The 20,472-nt window shown below is 39.8% G+C and overlaps 1 protein-coding gene across 3 annotated transcripts in view; it reads right to left on the reverse strand.

The window, feature by feature from the left end:
* Positions 1–20,472, reverse strand: part of ARHGAP6 (Rho GTPase activating protein 6) — a 298,619-nt gene that overhangs the window by 276,717 nt on the left and 1,430 nt on the right. Inside the window, exon 1 of one of the 3 annotated variants that reach the window (XM_089511606.1) lies at positions 14,892–14,976. The exons of the other annotated variants lie outside the window; for them this stretch is intronic. Within the exon in view, the coding sequence (XP_089367732.1) occupies positions 14,892–14,924 (33 nt within the window). The 5' untranslated portion in view covers positions 14,925–14,976. Of the gene's footprint in view, positions 1–14,891; positions 14,977–20,472 lie in introns of those variants that run through there. 3 annotated transcript variants of the gene reach the window in all.

Below are 20,472 nucleotides of genomic sequence, written 5' to 3' on the forward strand. Positions count from 1 at the left end.
AAACCTGGGATTGGTAGTTTTGTGAGGCACTAGACCTCTTTGTCAGAGAAGGCTAAAGACTTTGTAAAAGAATAATCCAGTTCGAGACTGCTTTAATTGCCCTGGCTCAGTGCCAAGGAATCCTGGGAATTGTAGTTAATTGTGGCACCAGAGCTCTCAGACAGAGAAGGCTAAATGTCCCACAAAACTACAGTTCCCAGAATTTGCTAGCATTAAGCCAGGACAGTTAAAGCAGTCTCAAAGTGGATTATTTCCATAGTGTGTTTTGGACCAAAGGAAACATGACAGAAGATGATCAAGAAGGGAATATCCAAATGCTGTTTCAGAAGGATTGTATTCAAGTTGAACGAAAAATTACCCAAGAAGCACTGTTCAGAAAGAAAAATAAATTCTGTACCCAACTTTCAATATAACATTATCTTTAAGAAGAAACCCTCTAATACTGGTAGCTATGCAAAGAATTTTATTCCTCTCTTATAGGAGAGAGGAAGTTGGGGGGAGAGAAAAGATGAAATGTTTCTGGTTATATCTGTGAAAGTCCTGTGTTAGCATTAGAACCACTGGAGTTACACTTGGCTCTTGGCCATTAGAATACATTTACAAATACCGACATGAAATTGCAGGGAGAGGTATTCTGAAGTTTTGGGGTTCAGTGTCACCAATATGCTAATGACATCCAATGTATTTTTCCTTTCTATCTAACCCAAGAAGCTGTCTTGTGCTAACCAGTGTCTGCTGTCAGTAATGGACTGGATGAGGACAAATGAATTCATGCTTAATCCAGACAAGACAAAGTTGCTTCTGGTCAGCCAAAAGACACATCAGGGAGTAGGGATTCAGCCTATGCTAGATGGCATTATACTCCCACTGAAGTCTCAAGTTTGTAGTTTGGGGGTACTCTGGACTCAGATCTGAGACTGGGTGTTTAAGCTTTGGCAGTAGCCAGAAGTGCATTTGCACAGTAAAAACGAGTGTGCCAATTGTACCTGTTCCTTATGATGTTGGATCTGGCCACATGCCATCTGGATTACTATAACGCACTCAATGTGGGGCTGCCTTTGGATATTGTTCAGAAACATGAATGGTTCCAAAGTGCTGTAGTCAGGCTGCAGACTGCCCACAAACTGATATGAGAGCAATAGCACCCTCCTACTCATGTTGCCTAACTACTGGTGTTAGAAGTATACTGTCTCTGATACTGGAAGTGTTACTTAGGGCTCATTCCCACTTACATTTACATTGGTGTGCGATTTACCTTTGCTCCGTGTTAGTAAATCAATTCCAAAAGGCCCATCGTTCCCACTATGAAAGCGGATCTTTTCATTATCCCCTTGTAATCACTTCTTTTTTGGCATGAGTGTCGTCCCCACTAGTTTGCACTGCTTCAAAACGCATGTCAATGATCTGTGGTCACATGTAAGAGGCAGCCCAGCTTGGGAACTATATAGTATAAATTTATAGAAGATTCGATTGATTGATTTTGCAACTACTCGCAATCAGTGAGGCAAGTAGTTGAAAAACCAATGAACTGACTCCTCTATCAATATTTTTTTTAAAAAAATAATGTGGCTATAGGTCACACCACAAGCGCAAAGGCAGCGCTGGGGGGGAGGGGGGCAGTGGATCTACCAAAAACTGAGGAGGGGTGGCAAATACCCCTCTGCCATTAGTCCCTCCCAACCAGAATGATGTGATTCAGATCTGTTGTTCCCACTTGTTGAACACACTTCAGAATCAATTCTTTTCAAAAGAACTGCTAGGAAGCTAGTGTCTGGAAAAAACTGGGGGTTTTGTGTTTGCCTCGCTTTATTGCCACAGAAATCAATCAAAGTAGGATCAGAACCAGTTTCAACTGGGAATGACAGTCATATACCCTGATTAGCAATTTGCTTTAAATCATAGTGGAAAGCACCCATAGCCATGGTAGCCACTGATAGCCTCACCAGCCATTAATTGATCTAATCCACTTTTAAAATTATCCAAGCTGGCAGTCACCACTTTGTTGAAATGAATTCCATAGTTAACCATGTACTCCATGGCAAATTACATTTTTATGACTGTCTTGAACTTCTGCAATGTACTTTCTTTCTCCAAAAGACACCTATAGGGTTGACTGAGTGTCAACGTAATTCTGGAACAACTTTAATTCACACCACCACCACCATCACAACAAATTCATTTTAGTGAGTCTAGTGATCAGAGCACTGGAAAAAACTCTGAAGACCATGATTTGAATCTCTGCTGAGCCATGGAACCCCATGGGGTGACCTTGGGCAAATCACACTCTCTCAGACTCAGAGAAAAACAAAGGCAAACTTTTTCTGAAAAAATCTTGCCAAGAAAACCCTGTAATAGGTTTGCTTAGGGTTACCGGAAGTTGGTAATGACTTGAAGGCACACTTCTATCCTATGTCCCTTATTCATATTTTTTAAACCAAAAAGCTCCAAACATTGAAAACTTTTCTCATAAACCTTTGATCATTTTGGCTGTCCTTTCTTTCATCTTCTCCAGATCTACAATATGTACTTACCATGCACAGTATTTCAATTCTGGTCATATCATTGATTCCTATGAAGGTGTATCATAGATTCACATAGGCAGTTTTATTTTCAATTCCTTTCATGCTCTCTGCTAGGAACTTTGTGTTTTTCACACCAGCTGCACTTTGAGTTGAGATTTTTATTAAACTGTCCGTGCTCAAAATCCCTAGTGCTTGTAAGGTCTGTTAGACAGTAATGGTTCTTCGAATGATTTAGCCATGAAATAAAAGCACAAAGTATTACAGCAGATCACATAGCTAGTCTCTGTTTCCCTGCAGAATGTTTAGTCAGCCTTTAATAAACTCCTCATCTCACATAAAGGTATTTTTACCTAACTAGAAAACTGCTTAGGAGAATCATTGCAATGGTGAATTATTGCAGATTAAGGAAACCTTCCATTCTTCAAATACTGTTGTCTAATGTAAATGTATGTATGTATATACAGGAATGTATGCCGTTAAAATAAACTAAAGAAGCAGAGCCCCAGGTGACAAGAAAAAAAATCTCAATAGAAAATTAGCCAGGTCATAGTGCAGCAATCAGTAATCCATTGGGCTTTCCCACCCAACACATTGAAATATGAAATGCAGGGCCTCTGGCTACCCCTGTGAAAGCACTGTGTTTGGTGGCTAATATCAGAGCCACTGAAGATAGATCCAGGAACAAGCCTGTGAGATGAGTCACTAGAACTGCAGTTCAGAGAAACTTCCTGGGCAAAGATATCCAGGCACTGGACTGGCCTTGTTCACTCTGACTAGAGCCCTAGGACAGTGGTTCCCAACCTTCCTAATGCTGCGACCCTTTAATACAGTTCCTCATGTTGTGGTGACCCAAACCCATGAAATTATTTTCATTGCTACTCCATAACTTTAATTAAATAGGTGTTTTCCAATGGCCTTAGGCGACCCCCATGAAAGGGTAATTCGACCCCCAAAGGGGTCCCGACCCACAGGTTGGGAACCACTGCCCTAGGATAACAATAATAAAGCTACCTATTTGTACTGGGAGTTCATTCAGGCAACAGTAGTCTTCCTCATTCTAGTATCTTCCAGTTTCCTTCCAGCTCTGACTCTCATTTTGCTCCCTTAACTCTGTGGGAGCGGGAAGACAGAAAGAGACAGAAGGGACAGAGATAGATGGAAGGCAAGGGGAGAAGTAGAGGAAGCTTCACCACCAGCTTCAGAAACTTGGTGCGCTTCTTAATCACACTAAAGAAAGTGATCTTGATAGGCCAGATAGCCCATGTTGGGCACTGAAATGGTAACAGTGAAATAGACTAAATGGTGACTTTAAAAAATAAACATTTCAGTGAACAAATGCATTAAAAGAAGCTGGAAAAGGGTGAGGATTAAGCAGCATACACGGCATCCAGTCATTACTGATTTCAAAACCAAAACAGCTACACAGAGCAAGGTTATTTTAAAAAACAGAAACACACAGCAAGGTCAAACATAGGTGTCAGCTACCTATTTGTTCATTTATCTAATCCAATCATGCATAATGTGATAGGAGAATTGAAGCATTTCTTGTCTTTTTTCTCGTAGTATGTCATTGGATACACTTCCTCCTTCCAGATGAAATTAAGGCTGGTCTGGAGGAAAAGAAGGAACAAGTGGTATGCTTTAACTACATTTATCCAGGCACCTTTTCAGAGGTAAAAGCAGAACACACATTGCTTAATATTTTTATGGGGCAGACACATGCACATGACTTCTGCTACCACATCTACTTGGTTCCTAAAAACAAAGATTAATCCATTTTGCTCAGCAATAAACAATAATTAGAAAGAATTTTAAGACTTTATTAAGCACTGCTATAAAGAAACATGACTCATAACATGGCTGTCATTGAGACCTGCTTAATACATAGTCAGGGTTAAATAAACAAATGATCATGACTATAAGCAGCAGTGTTTAGCTGAATTTAGTTACTGCATGCACAAGTCTAGTTGGATGAATATTCAAACAAAGCATTCAGTTCCATGACTGTGGGACTCTACTAACACAAATTCCTTTAGACCTCAATTCTTCATGACCTTCCTGGAAAAAAAACTGGAAACCACTGATATCAAAAGCCAGCACAAGAAAAGCAGAAAGGACAGCCAGATCCCACAGCCATGTAACAGTTCAAGTTCGGGGGGGGGGGGGGTGTTAAATGGGAGTGAAAATGTGGAAGAGCACCACATAAAAATATATTAGAATGTACATGTAGGTGTACACCTATTATATGTTCTCAGTAGGTTTGGAAAAAAATCAGGTACCAAAATAGATTTTTACACGGTACTATTTTAAAAACAACATATAAATGGCTTAGAAAATCCAGTATTTCAAGTTCTTCCTCAGAGCAGTATGGCTACCCTTACAGTACACTTGGGGTGTGAATCATGCAATCCTGAAGCTGGTGCTGGGACTGCAAACCTCAGTTGTCTTTGCCAGCATAGCCAATGGTGAGGAATATTGGGAGCTGCAGTCCAACAACATCTCAAGGACTACATGATTCCTATCCCGGCAGTCCATTTACAGCCCCTGGAAACTCTGTAAAAGTGTTACATACATAAATGTTTTTCTAGAGGAAGACCTTGCCTACAAACCCTTGTTCAAGGTAATGTTTTTACATGCACAATTCATTAAATATGGTTTAATATGCATTTTCCTTGACTGCAACCCCATCACCCATATGGAGAAGTGGAGAATTATTTCACCCAATGTTATGTCAGGGATGATGGGAGTTGTAGCTCTTCACCTCTGGCTCAAACTCACCACCTTGTTACGCACCGGCGCTGACCAGTTTTGGCCAGTGGTTAAAGCTTTGCTCTAAAGCAGCAGAGTTACAGAGAATAGGCTGAAGACCCTGACAAACTCTCCAAGCCTTCTCACTCTTGCTTCCACAGAAGTCTTCCCACCTCTTCAGGATCCAGCTGGCTCTTGTATCTTGACTCAAGACACCAGACAACTCAGTAGTCTTATATAAAAGATCTACTTTATTCTACTATATACAGCTCCAAAACTATCCAATACAACAATTACCCACACCATACATTAGGAATCATAGCCATTATTATAGTCCTTGGATCATACCACCCACTCTTGTCAGTATCCACCCAGTGGGCGTGTACATCCACTCTCATTGGTTCGCTTGTTTCTACCCAGAATTAATGATTTCATCATCTCAGCCTTGACCACTTAACAATTCTCAGGTGTGTTCAATTATCCACTTTGCATTTCTGTCCTTGGCATTTAGGACTTTTTAATTCCATTACCTTTTACACCTGTGTGGCTCTTAATTGCTTCTGCTGAGTCATCCTGACTCTCACATACAAGTTTTATTTCATTCACTGTATGTCCCATGTTGCTTTTTCCTTAACATGTTACTCCATCAACTTTGTTAGCTTCTCCTTTCTCTGAACCTAATTAGTATAAAAATGTTAGACCCACAGGAATAGGTAGTGGAGTCCACTTACCTTTCTGCTCTGTCTCCTATACTTTCAGTTAAAATTTTCTTAAAATGATTAATCAGTGGGCAGGGCCAACTCTCTTTTTTACTCTCTATAGAGCAGTGGTTCACAACCTTCCTAATGCCATGACCCATTAATACACTTCCTTATGTTGTGATGACCCCCAACCATGAAATTATTTTCGTTGCTACTTCATAACTGTAATTAAATAGGTGTTTTCCAATGGTCTTAGGTGACCCCCATGAAAGGGTCCTTCGACCCCGAAAGGGGTCCCGACCCACAGGTTGGGAACCACTGCTGTAGAGCCTATACACTTTTAGGTACTTTATGAATGATAACATGAGCTTTTGTAAGTGCAAAACATAAAATTTCCCTGTCTCATAACTCCCCTACACACTTAATTATCGAACAGAGAAAACTGTACAGGGAAGGGGACATAATTTAGAAATGATTGACCCACTTAGGAAGACATCATAATCTACATTCATCTCTGGAACTGTATCTAATAAAAACTAGGGATAGAATTCTCTAATGTTGTTTTCAAAGGAACCAACAAATATTTTTTGCAATTTTCTTCTCATAGCAAGAAAGTATTCAATACTCACAATCTTGCCAACTCTTTGCACTTCAGGACTTACTTGGCACAAAGTCAGAACTTTTTTTAAAACAGAAAACAGCATTTTCTGCTCAAAAAGCAATGTGAGAATTTTATGCAGAATACCGGTAAGCCCCAAATGTTAATGATTTTCACTACTGAACAGGGTTTCATGGCACGTTTTCAAACATTTTCCAAACACTTTTGACTATTCTTTTAATCTTTACAACAAATTTACACACAGATATTGAAATGCAGTCATGTTTATTCAAAACCAAGACCCACTAAGATTTTGTTCTTGTTAAATCTGTTTAAATCCCTGACATTAAAACTGTTACAACTGGCATATATGGCATGTTCTTCAATCCTCAGAAACATAGGATGCTTCCAAGAATGTACGTACTCCTCAGAGTAATATCTGTAGCTGTTATTAATTGCTCCATAATCAGAACATGGCTTTCATTTCAATGTACTTCATTATGCTGGATCATTTGATGCCTGTGCTGTTCTGCCTGTGCAAGGAGAGTTGTTTTAAGCAGTATGAAATCACATACAGTGATACTTGCAAGAAAAGCCTGTGGCGTAGTTATTAAAGAACAATCTAAGGATGTAGCATTTACTACTCATCCTTCACCTCATGGCATCCTTGTTTCAATATGCAGCATTTTGAAAGTAAACAGGTATGATTCACTGTAAGCATAGTATTTGGAACTCAAAAGTGAACAGGCTAAATCAGAAGTGGAAATCTCCATATGTTGTTGGACTGCAACTCCAAACATTCCTCACACCGTTCTGGCTAGGGCTACTAAGAACTGCAATCCAAAAATACATTTCTGCATCTCCATTGCAGAAATAATCCAGTTTGACACCACTTTAACTGCCATGGTTCAGTGCTATGGAATTCTGGGATTTGTAGTTTGTTTTTGGCACCAAAGCACTCTGAAAGTGAATACAGTGGTACCCCGGGATACGAATGCGCCGCCTTACGAAATTCCCGGGTTACGAAAAAAAATTATTTAAAAAAACTGTTCCGCGTTACGAAAGTTTTTTCGGGTTACGAAAAAACTTTTGGTGCTTTTCGGCGCGATTTCACACCAAATCGCGGCTTTTCCCCATTAGCGCCTATGGCAATTCGGCTTGCGAAAGTCTTCCGGGTTACGAAAAGGGCAGCGGAACGAATTAATTTCGTAACCCGGGGGACCACTGTACTGAATTTTTCACAGAACTACAAATCCCAGAATTTGCAGAATTTCTGCAGTTTGGGTGCAGTCAGAGAGCAACATAATTCCTATCCCTGGCTAAAGTGAAAGTTAGTCCTATCTGGAGCAGACCCACTGAAATAAATGGAATTTAAATTACCTGTAATTGTGACCAACATGCCCAGTCATTCCAAAAGGTCCACCATAATTAAAACTGGCACTAAATATAGCCCAAAGTATGTTTTAAATGGATTTATGAATTTGCAGCACAACTGCAGGGACCAACTTCTTCTTGGCTTCAGAGGAATGCCATCCACATTAAAAGCTATCAGACATACCCCTCCTTCAAACAAAATGTTCTAATAAAATCGTAAACTTCTACAAACACACACAACCAAAAGAAATCCCACTAATGAAATTGCGGTTGAAAGTTTGGCAACAAGAGATCTTTTCAAAAAGAAGACAGAAAAACTTGATTCACAGTTTAAAAAAGAAATGCCTTCAAAGTGAAATTCAAGAAGTCATTTGGGTTTCTTAATTTGCAGGCAAACCTAGTATGGGTTACATTTCCTTTTGGCCTTCAATTTATCATACTTCATGTAGGCGCCAATCTTCTAATGCTTACAAATCTCTTTAAAATTGATTACATCTCTTTTGAAAACAGGAAGGCATATTGAGTAGTATACACATGATTCTATAGTGCATATGTGCCTATGGGAACACAGTCCAAAAGTTTGTTCAATAAATTAGAAATAATACCTCCTATGGGAAGCAAATGACATAACAGAATGAGAAACATTTCCTGTTGGCAGAATATTTTTAGATTGTTCAGAGAGCCAGGAGAAAAAAGAGAAATATGAGCTTGGTAACTGCTTACTAAAGTTACGCCTAGTAAATTGCAACTAATGAAAAATTCTTCATTACAGTGTTGTTTTATTCTAACCAAAATATGTTATCTTTTAAAAGGTGTGATTTAAGAGACAAATACAAACTAAAATTAAGGTATCAGATGATCAGTTTAACATTCAGTCACTGATACTACACAATATGTTCTAGAAACATCAGATGCATCTCTGTTTCCTCACAAGTTGCACATAAATGTATCCTTGTACCACTGCCCTTGCAGCCCAACAACATCAGGAGGGGCATATTATTACCCCCCCCCCTCGGCTTAGTGCCTCTTAAGTATGTAGGTAGATAGATACATAACATCAACAGGAGAGAAGCAATGAAGACCTACCATATGGGCCAATTTTCAACCATATGGGCCAGAATTTTACTGGAAAGAGAACAATTGCTACAAGCCTAACCATCTGAGGCTAAAGATTAAGTCTTTTGAAGAAATCATCAACAAAGGAGATAGGGGAGTTTTTCAGATGGTGAAATTAATCCTGGTAGAATGTAGGTTGAATCTTTGTTGTTCACATGCATTTCAAATGCATCTAATTAAGTTTGGGGGGGGGGCAGCCTAAAACCCACTTAACCTGGGATATTTGATCTCAAGGTTTTTCCCAAGACTTCCTAAAAGATCTGCATTGTTGGCTGTGTGAATAACTGATGCAAACCAGGATAAAACATGTTTCAAATACATCCACGTGTCAAATCCATCTTTATTTGCAGTGCTGACACATGGGAGGGCTCCATGATTGTACTTTGTCAATGTGTCACTAGGTGTACCAATGCACTGTACGGGTGATGTATCACTTGTGGGCCAGTCACACAGGGTATTCAATGGGATGGCAGCTGGGAGGGATGAGCCAGGTAATTGGAAGTCACCAGCAGTGTGTTCATGCAATGGTGCACATGCATGGGAAGGAGATGAAAAAGATAATCAAATGGTGCAGCTTAATGCCGCATAGTGCAAACTGCCCATTATGGGAGCAAGTTGTGCAGACAGTGGACATTCCACCTAATTAGGGAAAACCTGGAAGTGACCTGTTTTTTCCTCTCTGTCTGATCAGCACCCTAGGCCACTTTAGTAAAATGTATGTATTAAGGAGACCTCAACTAAAATATATATAATGTCACTACTTTCCCTAACAATTGATTCCACAGTACAAAGGGAGAGGTAATGAGAAACTAGTGTGGGAAGTAATCTTGCCATTACCAGATCAGTGTGGGAACCATCATTCCACTAAAGCAACATACAAAGTAGGTCTGGGCTAATGTGCATTGGCAAAGGGTAAAGTCAGTTTTATATGAAAAGGAAAGATTATATCTACTTGGCCTTTCCACAGAGAGAAGTGATGTGCATATTTTTATTCCAAATTATCCAGTCGTGTTATAGTCTTCCTTCCTTAAACGTTATTTCCAAGTCATTTGTGAAACCAAAAAAGGCTTCAGTCGTCTAATAAACATATATCACCTCCTGTATGTAAGTTAATAAAATATTTAGTACACAAGAAATCCTAGATAGCTTGTCAAATGGCCTATCTAACAATTTTAAAAGTGATTGAACTAAGAAACGCATTTCTATCTTTATTTGGAGACTGAATCATATTGGTGGTTAATATTCTAATACACTTTAGGATGTGTGAAATATGAGCACACAGACTACATATGTAACACAAGCATGATCTACTTGAAAAGAGAACACATCTCATATTTGCTTCTTTTTTTAAAAAAATATCCATTAACTAAACAATATACAAGGAAATATTAATGCAGGCAGGTGATATCTCATATCACTATATAAAGACAAAAGACCTGTTAAGGCTTTTGCCAATTAAATATGCAAGGGAATCACTTCTATCTCATTACAGAGTTACTTTCTGAAAATGAGAACTTCCTCTGTTCATGGAAGCACTCCACATACTTTAGAAACTACAGTGGGCCCTTGCCTTACGCGGGGATCCGTTCCGGACCCCCCCCCCCCCACGTAAGGTGAATTCCGCCTATGCTGGAGTCTCATTCATTTGAATGGGGCTCGTGTGCGGTGGTGCGGCAGCGCGGGGCACCACGGGCGCACGCCCCATTAATTGGAATGGGACGCACCACCCCTTTTCCTGCTGCCTTCCACTTCACCAAGTATTACAGTCTTTTTCCAATGAATCATCTCATGATATGTCCAAAGCACAAGAGATTCAGTTTAGTCATATTCAGGCTCAATTTGCTGTAAGACATTCATTCATCTTTTTAGGAGTCACCCCTCATCTAAAAAGACATTCAGTTGACTTTTTAGAAGTCCATGATATTCATAGAACTCATTCAACACCACATTTCAAATTAGTTTATTTTCTTCCTGTCAGCATTCTTCACTGCCAGCTTTCACAATCATACATAGAAATTAGAAATACTAGACGATTATGACTTTAATACTCGATGATATGTCTTTACAGAAGTGGATCTTATCTAGTTTCTTCATGGTTGTCTTTCCAAGTCTTTGTCTTCTGATTTCTTGAGTACAGTTTCCATTTTGGTTAATGACTGAGCCAAGGTACAAGATATACTTCAATATCTTTGCTCAATATAAATAACCTCTGGTCTTCATTTAATCCTCTGTGATAATCGATCAAGCTTGGTGACTCCATGATGTATCATTATATTTTTATGAGATGAACACTATACACACTCCCTTCTCCTCCACATGTTTGTGTTGTGTGTGTATTTACAGGCCATTCTGTGAAAGAGTTCTCAGATTTGACCTAGCTGTCCAACAAATACTTTTTTAAGAAGTAGCAGATTCACAAACATTTACTGTTGGTTCATATAAAAGTTACAATGAATTACATAAAAACAGTCCCAGCTCTATAGATGCAATATCAATGCTATGGTATTTCGCACTACTAATACATTGTGAAGGTACAATTTTGAAATATAAGGCCAAGAATCCCTTGTGCACAGCTATAAATGCAGTCATAAAAATATATCTCCAATGCAATCTTAAAACAATGCAGGGAGGGAAAAATAATGAGATCTGAATTGTCTCCATATCTGGATCGCATATTTCTGCCTCAACCTCTTTTTAACAAATGTATGATTATTATTATATTTATTATATTTATTTGTATCCCGCTCTTTTTCCAGGACTGGGACTCTGATGGCATACCAAAATTGGTTGGCATACAGCTCCTAGCATTTCTCACTTTTACCTATACTGGTTAGTGTTGATGGGAGTTACAATCCAACAACATCTGGATGACTGGATAGTTCCAACCCCTATGGTAAGCACCACAGAGCAAAACTCTTTAATTTTAATGTTTTTAATTGTACTGTTTCATAGCATTAAAAAACAGTACAATTAAATATATATATATTTTTAAAGGTACATTAAAAAGGAATTAAATTCTGTAATCTGCCCCTGTTAACAGCCTGGCAGCAGCTCTTTGAACCAGCTGAATTTTCCAAACACTTTTCAAAGGCAGCCCCATGTAGAGCCCATTACAGTAGTCCAAACATGATGTAACCAAGGCATGTACCACCGTGGCCAGATCTGGCTTCTCAAGGAATGGGCACAGAGAATACTTCGTTATCATCTCAATTTCAATATGAAAAACATACATTATGTTTTCACAGCAATGTGCCTGATCTGTTTGTTACTGAGCAATTGTTCCAAAAACGTTAAAGTCCACTTTCATCTACTTAATGCAAATAAATCACACTGAGTGCACATTTTGAGAAGCATAATACAAATTTATATTCCATAGAAGCAGCAAAGGTTTCTGATGTCACACCTACCAAAAAGTGTTATAGCTTATTTTTGAAGGATTTCAATCTGTCCTGTGTTATCTACATAACCCCCATGAGGGGATATGGTTCAGTAAATACCCTAAAAGTCATCGAGATAAAGTTCTGCTCTGAATATCTAAAAAATTAAAATATTGCTTGTCAAGATCTTAAGAGTTGCCTTAAACTGGAAATCAGTTCCAAAATACCTATCTTTTCATGGGAAAACAAATCCTAAGAAATTAAAATTCTAGCAGGTTCCAGCTCTGGTTCTTTCAAGGCTCAGGTGGTAATTAATTAAGGCCCTGTGCAGACCCGCCATTAAGGCTGACCTGGGGGTGGAGTTGGGATGTGGTGTCCACATGACATATGCCCTGACTCCATCCCAGGGCAGCGTGATGCCATGCGCTGCTCCACATAGTGCAGGACGTCACAGTGCTCCTGTGGCACTGCGTCCACACAATGCTGCAAAGGAGCACTTTAAAGCCGTGGCACTGCAGCTATTGCACCCTGGAAAGGCCAGATCGGGCTCGCAGCATGCAGTTGCCACGGACCCAATCTGGTGCAGCTGAAAGTGGCTGCAGGCCACCCCTTAGGGGTGGACTTCACAGCCCCTCAAACTATTTCTAGTAGACCCACTGCACAGGAGAACCATTTAAAGTGGCTATGTGCTTGATACTATGAATACATTTATAAATATATTTATATTACAGGAAAAATAGTATAAAGCATTTCAAGTGGTTTATGAACTGTGACCACTAGGGTTCTCTCTCTCTCTCTCTCTCTCTCTCTCTCTCTCTGTGTGTGTGTGTGTGTGTGTATACCACTTGTGGCCCACCATAGGATGCCAAAGAAGTGCGCTATAGGGGTGGTTGTCCATGTGTACATGTGGAAGGAGTGCGGTAGCCCTGAGGGGCATCAGAGGGTTCTTGGTTGATGGGCCCCAGGAGGGAGGAGGGGAATGGAAACTTCCTGCTCCAGATGGGTGCCAGATTCACACACAGATTTGGACTTCTGATTCTCCAAAGGGCTCTACTGGAGGGGCTATCTTGGGTGCAGCTTCCCCTCTCTACTTGCCTCGAGGTTTCACTGGGGGCCAAAGACAATGATCCTGCCCAGACACCCACCCACTCACCCTGCAACGAGAGAGGAAGGGGCCAATGGCAGCGGCTCAGTTCCCAGGCTTTTCAAAGACTTTTACCTGCTGGCTGGAAACATCCAAATCTGCCCAAAGACACTCAAAGGAGTTGCCCATCTGTCCCAGTGTGGGGATGGGGTGGCTCGAAGGGCATCTTCATGCATGACTAAATAGGGGTCAGACTGGATAACCACTGGAGGAACCTCCCAACTCAAGAGTTCTTACTGGTTTTTACATTGTCTGCCCAGGGGCATCAGCATCCATACAACTAAATGGATCAGAAATATTGGATTTGTGGAAAGACTGTGTGGGGAATGACATTATTATTGAGCTTTTCAAATTCAGTATCCAGACATACATTGAAAATGGCTCCATTATTGGACGAGTTTTCCCATCACAGTCCAGTGATAATTGTTGTTGTCATTGTTAATAATTCTTTTACAGAGGAAATACCTGGCATCATGGTTTGAGTCCTAGACTACAACTCTGGAGACCAGGGTTTGAATCCCCATTCAGCCATGGAAACCCATTAGGTGACCCTTAGCAAGTCATACTCTCTGCCCCAAAAACCTCATGATAGGGTTGCCACAGGGTCACCATAAGTCAGAAACACCTTGAAGGCACACAATAACAACAACAAACAATTCATTTATATCTATCCTTTTCCTTTGAGATGGGAAATGAAGGCAACTTACAAAAATTAAAACAAATACAATTCTACATCCACGTGGCAGAAATAATCTGGTCTGACAGTACTTTAACTGTCATGGTTCAATGCTATGGAATTCTGGGAATTGTAGTTTGTTGTGGCACCAGAGCAAATAACAAAAACACTATGTTTTTACCTGAGAAAACACCTCTCTAGAAATCTCTAAGTCCTCTGGTGCAACTCTGTGGTCAACATCTACCAGACACTGACCATAGAATTGCGCTGGAGGAGCTACAAATGCCTAGTGGAGTGTTCTCTCTAGGAATCTCTAGGTCCTTCAGTTTGACTTTTGGTTAAAGGTGACTATAGAGGAGGACCTAGAGATGCCTAGACAGAACATAACAATAAAATCCATGAATAATCAAACCCACAAAAGTCAAAGCCACAAATGTGAAGGGATGAGTGTAGTTCTCATTCAGTGCAAGCAGGGCACAAGAGTACAAACACTCCTGACTAGATTTAGGATTGTCTACTACATAAAGTCTCTTGAATGCTCATAACTGTAAAACTGTGCTGTGTATAAAGGCATGCTGGATCAAGACATCTGCAGTTATTTTAGGTCAAGACAGAAAAGCAAAAAGTAATCTCACATTCAGATCCATTCTCCTTTGCCAATATTTCATTGTGTGTTCTTGCTACTGAAACAGCTCCTCCTATAAATTATTTGATGGCTGCCTAATAAAAAATACAAACATGTGGATTAGAGAAGACAAACATCCATCAGCTTGTCTACCTTTTGAACTGCATTTCAACACAAAAATTTCAACACCCTTTTGTATTGTCTGTGTACCTCTAATATTACCCAATTTGGTCTAAATCTCATCCTCAGAGTCATTTCCAGCAACCATCCAGCTCTTGCAGGCACATGCAAAACAACTTTTTAAAAATGATGCTGGAAATTGAGCAATGTAAATCACTAACACTTCATTTACATGAACTGAAAGGAATAAGCTGCCATGATAAAACCCTCATCTGAAATGATTCTCAGTCTTCTTGTAGAGGAAATCCTGAACCTTGTTTTGCTTTAGTGTTGTGCCTTCCAGATTGTAAGAAAGCAGATGGGCTGATGTGAATGTGACCCTGCTTTGGGAGCATTTTTAATGAAAAGCAGGGTAAAATATTTTAAATAAATAAATGCACATTCAGGTTTAGCATTAAAACCTACCCAGACTGGCAGTTTACCTCACCAATTATTTGAACACAAAATATGTGGTGATTGATTGCCAATTAAGTTTTGGCTGTGAAATAAAAATAGATAGTTGTGATATTTTTACATTTTTCAAAGAATCATAATTTACCACCCAGTCTACATTATAGTGATATTTTGCTTGAAAATGCCAAAACTGAATTTAGGATTAGTTAAGCTGGACATGTTTGAAACATGCACATAACTGTTTTACCACCACCATAATATGGCTAGTATTTAGCCATGGACAATGAAAATTTCAGCTGACATAGGTGTTGGAGGTAGTGTAAACACATCCTAAGCTTTCCCAAATTTAAACAGACCTTACATCCAAGTAATACTAGTTGTCATACTACCATGCAAAGCCAACCATTTTTCATATAAATTCTAGGCTGATAGGGCTACATATATTTGTAAACATTGCATCAAAACGTGTGTCCAATAGCTTCCATTTTTGAATAAAATGCAATGATCTGCCAACAATCCTGTGTTTGAATAGGTGCCACTCTTCTCATTACACGTACCAATTTTTCTTATCTGGGTTCACCTATGTTTGATGAGACAGTTCATTTTCTTCTTTGCTCAATAAATTAAAGTATATACCTCATATCCCTTTGCAAAGCCTACAGAACAATTACATATTCCACAGATATAATACTATAGTTTCACATCACATTGGACAACCAACAAGTTTTCAAAAACAGCATCAGTGAATGCAGTACAAGAGAAATATAATTAGTTGACCAGGAGCATGCATGCGTATAGTTAAACATTTGGAATTGCTGGGGGAAGTTTTATATGCTCATTACAACTATATATGGAATAAACTGAGTGTGTAGAAGTTGACCTTACAAACAAAGAGCATACTTTTCAAATGGAGTTTTAACTATTCTCTTCTGCTACTGGAAAATAACAGCATAAACATATGAATGGAGAAGTCAGAATAATTTATTCTCACATGCTTTTTGAGAAGTTATGTAATCAAACCATAAAACCAGTCTGTTTGATGAGGGAACACATTTTAGGACTTTACAAAAATGAAGTGACCTTTTAAACATTCCCCCACCAGACAGAAAGGCAGTTTAAAAGGAAAAAGTAACAGTCCTATAAGACATTATTTGTAAAGTTGCCCAATGTGACTTCAGTTTATTTATTTTTTCACCTGGCACTTTGTTGATATAAAACTTCTTTCTCTATTTGTGCTTTCTACCTACTAAGGAATCTCTGTGTTTTGCCTCAGAATGCAGACCTATCTGGATTTTATATTTTTCAGACATGGAGGATTGGCTATTGTTTTTTTCTTCCCGGCAGTTCTAAGAACACTCCAAGATACAATTGGAAAACATTGCTGCATCTGCTACACAAGGAATTGGCACTTTGAGAGTGCCTGAAGGCCAATTTTTCCATCCCAGGGCCCAGCCCTGAAAATGCTTTTAAAATAACAAAATAAATAAATAAATACCGGAAGTGTCAGAGGATCCACACGTCATGATCTATGATCTAACACACACATTTTTCTGTTTATTTCAATTGATCCCCATCTAAACTGATGCTACAGCAGGAGGGCATTAGGTTAAGAAGACTCATCCTAGTAGAATTCGGAGACATAGCCATATTAATCTGGAATATCAGTATGCAAAGGGATCTTGTAGCACCTTTGATACTAAATGAGCAAAAGACAATGCAGCATAAGCATAAGATCCATGCATCTGAAGCAAATCTACAAAAGCTGATGGTACAACATATTTCGCTCGGTCTCAAAAGTGCTACAAAATCTCTTTGCAAGACTCATATTAAAACGTCTTATTTTGCAGAAAGACATTCCACAAGGACTAGGGTAGTTCTCCCACTACAGATAATTATATAAGTATGCTTCAGTTCCTCACAGACCTCAGTCCAGCTTGGACTACCAAATTCTGGTTTAGGAATCCAGAATGTGCATGAGTTTCGTGCAAATGCAAGCAGTCCTTTTACTGCCACTTCTTAGCACAAGGGGTCACACAAACCAGGCAAGAAGCTATTCTTAACAATTATGTCCAATCCAAGAACTATGGCTTCCAAACAAAACCATGATTTAAATATCAGCTTCAAACCTTGCTTTGTTACTCATGTACAGGAATGTATGTGACACCTGCACAAAACTCAAGGATATCCTGGCTTACTGACCCAGGATTTGGTCATATGAATGCAGCTGGTGATTAGTATTGTCTTCAGCCAACAACCACTGCCTACGTGCATGGAAGTGCATGAAGCCTAAAACATAACCATAGTGTAAAGAGTGAAGAACATCTTGGAGATTTCTTGGTCTCTTTTCTCCCATCGTTTTTCTATTTCTCCAATCTTTGGCCATTTATGTCCAGTGCCAACACATTCTCATTAATGGAAGCTTGCAATATCTTGTGCTATAAATATGTAATTCATTTAGTATTTTCTTTTACCACACCTTACTGTATACTTACTTTTTATAGCTTGCCTTTCTCCCAACATAGATTGCTCACAGCATAAATGAAAACAATGCACAGTCAAATGAAGACAAATAGAAATATCATTATCTCTTGACTGGAACAACTGTGGAAAGGATCATTAGCCTTCAGAGTTCCACTACCTGAACGGTTGTGTTTTCATAAACAAACAAGACAAACAGTACTGAGCAGCTCTGAAGGGAACTGTTTACACCATGCACAGGACTATAAGTGTCCACTTTTCTCTCATGCAGAAGAAAGCGAATTCACTAAAACACATTTTCAAATTTACACCTTTCTCTTTTCAAACAAGGTTACTCATGCTGCTCTTCGCCTTCAACAAGGATAGTTTTTTTAAAAAATTTATTTATTTAGTCAATCCCTTTCTATACCCACTTAAGATATCTCATGGTCTTTCAAAAAGGTATCAAATAAACCATGTATTCAGTGTTCCACAATCACACTTGGCATGGAGCTCATTATACAGTTCTGTTCTCCACATGCAGAATATTGTAACAGGAATAATATAAAATAACCCAACATAGCAGGCATTGATATTAATGCTACTCAGTGAAAATCTTCAGACAGGTTTGCATCTAGTCACAGATAGCTCTTTGAATGAGACAGAAAACCAGACAACTACATCATGACAGTGCCTTATGCTTTGGAGATGGAATGCACTGCAGATTTTTGAAACTGCTCAAGTTTATATTTTTCATGTTTAAGTATAAGCAGCTGCTATTCATAGCACTCAGCCATTAAAGAGCACAACACTTTTTCTGCAGCCTCAAAACAAGAGAAAATAGCCAAACTAGGGTACAGGATAGGCAAGCATTAGCCCTGAAGATACACTGCAATCCTTGGAATGGTCTGCCTTTAGTCATCAAAACATCATCAGGGTTTATAAGGAACTTCCCTGATACTGGAGTCTGACCTTGGAAATCATGGAAAATATTAAAGAAAATTCAGAGCATCTTCTGATCTGCATTAAAGCCACATGTAACATTAACTAAGATGCCAAACTTGCAAGTTGTTGAGACAAGATCTATGTGAGAGCCCAGCATCTAAATTTTTTAAAAGAGTACAGAAGTCTTGGGAAATGCAGTGAAAGAAGGCAGAAAGAAAAAAAGTGACTACACCAGTGAAAAACCTTTGGTTCTCCAGATGTTGTAGAACTATAACTCCCTCCATGCCCCACCACTGGCCAGGATAGATTGGGCTGATGGAACTTGAAATCCAAAAACATATGGAAATCTGCAGATTCTCCAATTCTGGTCTACACCTAGAGTACACCCCAGCAGTGTCTCATGGCTTCCATGTCAGTGGAGTCATGAATCTGCTCTAGATTTTAGTTCAAATTTTAAAGGAACTATCTGAGGTACTGAAACTATTTTTTTTTGGGGGGGGGAGGAGCTTTCAGAACCCTGAATAGCTCCTTCAAAGTACAAACTTATATTCCAAAGCAAATTCAGCTTGTCATTTAGCTTTGTATTCCCAGACATGTAAGCCACCAGCCCCTGCTGATATCCAAAAAAGAAAATCTGATGTAGCTAAGATATAGAAAGTAGCAGCATTTCTGAACTTCCCAAGCACAGCTATGAAGGAGAAGCAAAAGAATCTCCTCAGTAAGTGTGCAGTGTGTGAATACTGATTGTCATCATCAACATTAGGCACTCAGAACACTCCACACATCTTGTAATTTTTGCAACAGCCTTGTCAATGTCTCATTGGATGAGCGACAGAGGCTAAGAGTTAGTGATTTGCCTAAGGCCATCCAGTGAGTTTGGGAAAGAGAGGAAATTTGGACCAAAGACTTCTGTCTGTGATCAATGTCCCTGACTAATAAACAGAGAGGTCCTGATGTGCAAATCTGCAGGTGACCAGGGCACCCAGGGAATTAACTCAGTGGAGAAAGCACTCAACATGGGATCAGAAGCACCCTGTGCATTTAGTCAGGCACAAGGAGTGTGGATCACACTGGGTGCCACCCCAGATGAGGGGTGTCACTAGGTTGGACCTTCCTCCCCTTTGGTGCAAGAGGGGCGAAAACATACCCTTCCTTGCTGCTCCATCACTGGACTTTCTCCTTGGGAAGGAAGTCCCAGTGACAGAGGCGCAGGAGAGGCAAATATCCCCCTTCTGTCCCCTTACATTGCCTCACTTGCCAGACCAAGACGACACAGTGGCTAGGGAAGGGGGGCAAGCGAGTCTGCCGCTGCCCAGCAATCCTTCCAGGGTCTGGCTGGATGGTGGCCAACTAAGTGGCCAAGGAGGGAGTTAGGTGAGCAAGCCAATGGGAGGGAACAGGGCAGTGTGCTCCCTGCCCTGCCAACACAGCTAGTGATGTCACTGCTTGAGGGTTTGAGTCCCGCAACTAAACATCTCCTGTACCAAATGTCCCAAGCCTGTCTCACCCCAGGGTGACCAGATGTCCTCCTTTCCTGGGGAATGTCCTGCATTTCACCCTTCTGTCCAGAAAGAATTTCAAATTGTCCTCCATTTTGAGCCTCAAGAAGGAGCACG

This window comes from Sceloporus occidentalis, unplaced genomic scaffold (assembly GCF_023333645.1).
Source record: "Sceloporus occidentalis isolate IW3139 unplaced genomic scaffold, rSceOcc1.0.p SCAF_2, whole genome shotgun sequence".
NCBI classification, from domain to species: domain Eukaryota; kingdom Metazoa; phylum Chordata; class Lepidosauria; order Squamata; family Phrynosomatidae; genus Sceloporus; species Sceloporus occidentalis.